This window comes from Haliaeetus leucocephalus, unplaced genomic scaffold, assembly GCF_000737465.1.
Source record: "Haliaeetus leucocephalus isolate CR32 unplaced genomic scaffold, Haliaeetus_leucocephalus-4.0 Scaffold932, whole genome shotgun sequence".
NCBI lineage: Eukaryota > Metazoa > Chordata > Aves > Accipitriformes > Accipitridae > Haliaeetus > Haliaeetus leucocephalus.
This window is the reverse complement of record NW_010973368.1, coordinates 17161240-17168357: the sequence shown is the minus strand read 5'-3', so window position 1 is coordinate 17168357 and position 7118 is coordinate 17161240. Positions and strand designations below refer to the sequence as shown.

At 40.2% G+C, this 7118-nt stretch overlaps 1 protein-coding gene across 1 annotated transcript; it reads left to right on the top strand.

Annotated features, from left to right (window-relative positions):
- Window positions 1-673: 673 nt before the first annotated feature.
- HSP90AA1 (heat shock protein 90kDa alpha (cytosolic), class A member 1) lies at window positions 674-7118 on the top strand. The gene is made up of 10 exons (XM_010583955.1): window positions 674-938; window positions 1034-1400; window positions 1928-2061; window positions 2575-2883; window positions 3539-3704; window positions 3987-4177; window positions 4325-4472; window positions 5227-5495; window positions 5839-6172; window positions 6373-7118. Exons 1-10 carry the CDS (start codon window positions 780-782, stop codon window positions 6480-6482), a joined length of 2187 nt encoding a protein of 728 aa, XP_010582257.1. The 5' UTR covers window positions 674-779; the 3' UTR covers window positions 6483-7118.

Here is a 7118-nt window from a genome sequence, read left to right as displayed (position 1 = left end):
CGGGTCCCGTAGCTGGTGGGCTGGCTATTTCTTACCTCGTTAGCGTTGTAGTTAAGGATTACAATATTGTGCTTGGTCTCCATTCCGTAGCCGCTAAAGTGGGGTCGGGGCGGGGGGGGGCGGTTCTTCCTTATTGAGTTGGATCTGTCGTTCCTGAACTTTGATTCGTGCAGAGAATAGCCTAGGCAGCAGGTGGGCAGTGAAGTTCGGGTAATCTATCTGTGTAGGACAGAGTAACGAGTTCGGCTGGGCCATATTGCTACATAAGTTGGAGTTGCGGACAGTGTCTGCAGCTGAAGATAGTAGTTGTGTGAGCAAAATACGTGGTGGACGTGAGAAAAGGAAAGCATAGAGACTTAAGTGTGAGAATCGACTACAGAGTACTGCGACTAACCTCTCAAATGTCGGGCAAAGTTGTTAGTTGCATTTTTCTTTTTGTAATGCATACTTGGTCTGTGACACGGAAGTAAGGGTTGCATTTTAATTTGTAAATTAATGGGGAGGAGAGGAAAAGTTCTGTGTTACTCTAAGTGGTGCAAATCAAAGTGAAGGTAAAGCAAGTCGATGAGTTAAAATCTTGCATCTAGTTTCTGCATTCCTCAATTCTGGAGTTGTTACTGGTAGGAAAATAAGATCGGGGGGGGTGTTCCTATGGGGTGCTGTATTTGAAACCACGTTGTTAAATACCTTTTGCCTTAGAATGCCATTGTCACTGCCTGCGAAAAGATGTGTGCGCAAGCCGTTGAGGACGAGATTTCAACTCTCTCTCTCCTTAACAGATGCCAGAAGCTGTGCAAACTCAAGACCAACCTATGGAGGAGGAGGTGGAGACCTTTGCCTTCCAGGCAGAGATTGCTCAGTTGATGTCTCTGATCATCAACACTTTCTACTCCAATAAGGAAATATTTCTGAGGGAGCTGATTTCCAATTCATCAGATGTAAGTATCTTAATTCTTAGCTTGGATCATGTCAATAAGACAACAGATTTTTGGGAATAGTCAGGGAATTTTAAAGCCTGCCTCTTCTCTTACAGGCTCTGGACAAGATAAGATACGAGAGCTTGACTGACCCAAGCAAGCTGGATTCTGGAAAAGATCTGAAAATTAACCTGATTCCAAACAAGCATGATCGCACTCTGACCATTGTGGATACAGGCATAGGGATGACCAAAGCTGACCTGGTCAACAACCTTGGTACTATTGCCAAGTCTGGTACCAAGGCTTTCATGGAAGCCCTGCAGGCAGGGGCTGATATATCCATGATTGGCCAGTTTGGTGTTGGCTTCTACTCTGCCTACCTGGTTGCAGAAAAAGTGACAGTGATCACCAAGCACAATGATGATGAGCAGTATGCTTGGGAGTCATCAGCTGGAGGATCTTTCACTGTTAGACTTGATAATGGTGAGTATGGAATGTTTCTGCTCAAGTGTGCTTTGTAAAGATTTCTGGCATTAAGATATCTACTCCATGCATTGAGAAAGACAGAAACAACAGATAAAAGGGGTAGTACTAGTCATGTGTCAGAACAAGCTCAGGCACAGCTGTTCTCACCATTCCAGTTTGAGTAACTGTTGATACATGGTAAGGGAATGCCTAAGTAAACGGCATATTATAATGAAGACTAATCTTTTAAAGCTTATACATGGAAATACTTCTGTAGACTCCTACAGCTACTCTGTATACAGAAACTTGGAAGGTAACACATGAACACACTAAGTAGTGAAAGTATCTATAAGTGTACTTGAAAATACATGCTGGGTACAGTAAGTTTGAGGAAGTGTCTGTAAGGCTGCTTCTGGAGACAGAAGCTTATGTTTTCCCAGTGGTGAAGACATAACAGCAGTGCTTTTTTTAAAGAAGGCGCATTTTAGAACTAGTCAAAGTCTAGTCTGCTGCTGCACAAGTAAAACCTGTGAACTCCATTCTAGGTGAACCACTGGGGCGTGGAACAAAAGTCATCCTGCATCTTAAAGAAGATCAAACTGAATACCTGGAAGAACGGCGAATCAAGGAAATAGTGAAAAAGCATTCTCAGTTCATCGGCTATCCTATTACACTCTTTGTACGTACCTTGCTTGAAATACTAAATAATTAAGTATTGCCACCCTGAAACAAGTGAATTTTTGAAATTAAGAAAAGAGTAGTCCATGTGTATTTTGTTAATTAAAATTGTTGTTACGTGGAGGCAGCTCTTAAGAAATGTAATTCTGTTAATTATAACTTTATTTTACAAGACTATTAATTACAAATTCATTTTACAAGACTAAGTAAAAAATGTGTTTACCAAGCTAGTAGTATCACAGTCTCCAAACCATTGAGAAAATCAACTATATCTTGATGCATTGTTAGTGGTAGTTCAGTGTAATGAAACTGGCATAATCTACCACATAAGCAGATGAAAACAAAATACTACTTATCTCGGCACCCAGAATGCAAGTCCTTAGTTGAGTCAAGGAGGAAAGCTTGATGACATGTTCATGTAGTTTCTAGCTTTGTGAGACTACAGGGGATACCTTAGAGCTGTTAGTGATAAAACTAACAGGTTTCTCAATTCAGCTAATGATCTCTCTTGTAGGTGGAGAAGGAACGTGATAAGGAGGTGAGTGATGATGAGGCTGAGGAAAAGGAAGAGGAAAAAGAGGAGAAGGAGGAAAAGACTGAAGATAAACCAGAGATTGAGGATGTTGGTTCTGATGAAGAAGAAGAAAAGAAGGATGGAGATAAGAAGAAGAAAAAGAAGATCAAGGAGAAGTACATTGATCAGGAAGAGCTCAACAAGACCAAGCCAATTTGGACCAGGAATCCAGATGACATAACCAATGAGGAATATGGGGAATTCTACAAGAGTCTGACTAATGACTGGGAAGACCACTTGGCCGTCAAAGTAAGTTTTTGTCTTTCTCCAGGCACAATTACACTTTCTATTAAAGCTGGAAGCTTGCTAAACATGCTGCTGAACTCTGATCCATCGTCCCAGATCATACTGTGATTCAAACCCTTCACTATGCGAGGGTAACCCTTTGTGCTACAATTATTCTGGTTACTGTTAAGGCTGTGTTTATAATCTTAATCAAATCTGCAGTAAATAAAAATAAGTGCAGATGCCTTACCAGTTTGTAGCTTAGTTGTTGCCAAGTCTAATTGAAAAACTTAAAAATAGATCTCAGATAAATGTAAATTGAGTTGCTTGAATTTGTAGCTTATTTTTTAAAACACCTACAGCTAAAGGTGAAGGGTGAGATGTAATTCTACTTTTTCTGTGTCTGTAGTGGGAAGTGCTGTAAGAATAGACATGCTTCCTGAAGCTTAGTATATAATATATGGAACCAAAATTGGCCTACTTGCCTGGTAGGGACTGAACAGAAACTTGGATGTCTGTCTGGAGAAAGTGCTTGTTCCTGACCAGTGTCTTGCCTACTGAGTTTTTTCTGAAATCTCAGATGGTTACTGTGTGCCTTCTGCATTTGAAGAGTTGTTAAACAGTTACTGAAGTGAGAGCCATGCAAACTGACTGAAATGATCATCTTGCTTTCTCACAGCACTTCTCTGTGGAAGGGCAGTTGGAATTCAGAGCTCTCCTGTTTGTCCCACGGCGTGCACCCTTTGATCTGTTTGAAAACAGGAAGAAGAAGAACAACATCAAGCTGTATGTACGCAGAGTTTTTATCATGGACAACTGTGAGGAACTGATCCCTGAATATCTGAGTGAGTATATTTTTGAGGAAAATTTTTCCCAAGACATAGATAAACTGCTTAGCAATTTTGTAGTTTCCCTTCATATTTAAAGAAATTTGAGGGGGGGAAGACTTGAGTCCTAAACAGCTGATCAGGAAGTACCTGAGCAGTTGAAAGTACTGCTTAGTTCATGTTGTCTAGAATCCAGTAGAAACCAATTCATCATTTTAAAAGGACAAAGCTAATTAGGTGGTAACTGGTAATCTTGTTTTTTTGAGACCTGCAATACTAATTCTCACTGTCCTCTTCCAGATTTCATGAGAGGTGTGGTAGACTCTGAGGATTTACCTCTGAATATTTCTCGTGAAATGCTGCAGCAAAGCAAGATCCTGAAAGTGATCCGGAAGAACTTGGTGAAGAAGTGCTTAGAACTTTTCACTGAGTTGGCTGAAGACAAGGAGAATTACAAAAAGTTCTATGAGCAGTTCTCCAAGAACATCAAGGTTTGTAGTCTTTCTGTTTAATAATACTCATTGTAGAAGCTACAGATTTTTGTTGTGCCTGAAATACTAGACTACCACAAGTTTAGTATTTGTCTAAAGGAATTTTAAGACTTCAGTAGCTTCCATTTTTTTCTTCTACTTTTGTAGCTTGGTATACATGAAGACTCCCAGAACCGCAAGAAGCTGTCAGAATTACTGAGGTATTACACATCTGCATCTGGCGATGAAATGGTTTCTCTGAAGGACTACTGCACTCGGATGAAGGAAAACCAGAAACACGTCTACTACATTACTGGTGAGTCGGTAACAAATTGTCTAAATGTAGGTACCTACATAGGATTATCTTTTTGGGGTCAGAAAATGGAAAATAATCATGGCAGTTCTCTTGGTAAATATAGAAAGAAAGATAAGGGGCACCACATTGTGCAGGGCATGCTTGTCATACTTGTTATAGTGGTTACAGTTCCTTAATATGGTACTATGTCCATGAGGACATCAGGACTAACTACAGATAAAAGTGCTCCTTGCACAGCTAGCTTCATCAGCATTTTTTTTCCCCTGTAAGCTCCGAAAGTATGTTTCAGTCTCTGAGGTGCCTTTAAGATAGCTTTGTGTTCAGGCTTTAGCTAATAATATCTGGCCAGGAGTATCTGAATTTTTAAGACCTAATGCTCAAACCAGTTTAACTGTTCAGGCATCAGATACTAAGGCTTTTTTCAAAATGCAAATGCTGTTTACAGGGCTTCTCAGTTTACTTCCTTGGCAGGGATGGGAAACATTTCTCCACCTGGTTTCCCAGGAAATACAAATCTGCTTTCAAACCAGTGGAATGTTACAAGCTATGGTGTCGGTTTGAAAGGCTTGAGTCTCTTCAGGCCAGCCTCATCTTTGCAGTACCTTGTCATACCTGTTTTGTGCCCCTTGTTTTTCCCTGGTATGGACATCCAAGTATCACTGGAAATGCTGCATAGGCTCTTCAGAAGACATGTTTGTCTACCATGTTACAGTGCTGAGGCTTAACCCACAACTGGTGTTCTTGATTTTTGCAGGTGAAACAAAAGATCAGGTAGCCAACTCCGCTTTTGTGGAGCGTCTTCGCAAACATGGCCTGGAAGTGATCTACATGATTGAGCCTATTGATGAATACTGTGTGCAGCAGCTGAAGGAATTTGAAGGCAAGACCCTGGTTTCTGTAACAAAAGAGGGTTTGGAGCTTCCGGAGGATGAGGAAGAGAAAAAGAAACAGGAGGAGAAGAAAGCCAAGTTTGAAAACCTTTGCAAAATAATGAAAGATATCCTTGAAAAGAAAGTAGAAAAGGTAATTGGTAGTACTCAGTTTGTATACAAGTTTAATGATCTGAAATGAAGTTGCTGCAGAGAAGGCTCGGGTAATGGTGTGTTACAATTGAGTTTTCTGAAAGAGACAGCAGTCTTTCTGCAAGATACAGCTTTATAGATACAAGGTGGCTATGTTTTTCAGTGAAGCTGAGTGGTTCTGTTGAGTTGGTGTTGCAAATTCTTAAGCTCAATCTCATGAGCCTTGGGTCTTGGTGACATGCAGCAGCATTTCAATGTTGAACCTTGCTTAAATCAGTGGGGATAGTAAATCAAGTATATGTGTTGAAATGTTAAATTGCAAACTTTTGCGTTCATTTTTCTAGGTGGTTGTCTCCAATCGTTTAGTTACTTCTCCATGCTGTATTGTAACAAGTACATACGGCTGGACTGCCAATATGGAGAGGATCATGAAAGCGCAGGCACTAAGAGACAACTCCACAATGGGATACATGGCAGCAAAGAAACATCTGGAGATTAATCCTGATCATTCCATCATTGAAACACTGAGGCAGAAAGCAGAGGCTGATAAGAATGACAAGTCTGTGAAGGATCTTGTCATTTTGCTGTACGAGACAGCACTTCTGTCCTCTGGCTTCAGTTTAGAAGATCCTCAGACACATGCCAACCGCATTTATAGAATGATCAAACTTGGCCTGGGTAAGTTAGCAGTCTGTCCTGTCTCCAGTAAACTCTGGGTGTGGTTATGTGCCCTTGCAGGGTACCGAGTGTCTAGAGATCACCGTGGTGCTTCTTTGTACCTGTGGAAAAGGGGGGATCTTAAATGGGTTGAAGTGTTAAGGAGAATATAGCTCTGAGTTCTGATACCAGCATTGATGATACATGTGTTTTCTGAACAGGCATTGATGAAGATGATACTGCTGCAGAAGAAGCCAGTCCAGCAGTTACTGAGGAGATGCCACCTCTTGAAGGAGATGATGATACATCACGCATGGAGGAGGTGGATTAAAACAGTTTATGGGAACTCATGAATGTTTCCTTGGCTAATATGAATAAGTTATATTTTGTATATTATGAATGTTACCTGCCAAAAAAAAAAATCTTTGACACTTTGTCTGCATTCCCTCTTTATATTTATTTTCAAAGATGTTATACCTTTATTTTTGTTACATTGCTTTTTCAGCTGATGTGAGATACAAATGCCATTGAGGGAATATTTTCTTTAACACTGTACAACCCTAAACAGGCAAGTAAGGAGTAGTTATTTTTGTCTGTATTTAGCTGGTTGCAGGTGGCAGGGTTTTTGACTTATTCTTAATTGCCAGAAATGTGGGAAAGAAGTAACAAAGATGGTATGACATCAGGATGTTCCAAGTTTGTTTAGTGTTATACAGCTCTTCAACTCTAATCTAACATACAGTACCTAGTAACTAGGTATCTAGGAGAGCTGAAATACTTGGGGAAGCTTTAACCCTTTTGCTCCTAACAAGGTCTTGATGTTTAAAGTTGTTTTTTATACTGTTTAAGGATTCTGGATTGCACTCTACCATAGAATAGAATCCACTGTAAATCTCTATTGTGACTTATGCAACTCTGCATGTACAGTTCAAACCTAGAACTGTAAGAATAAAAGTGTTAAGAATGA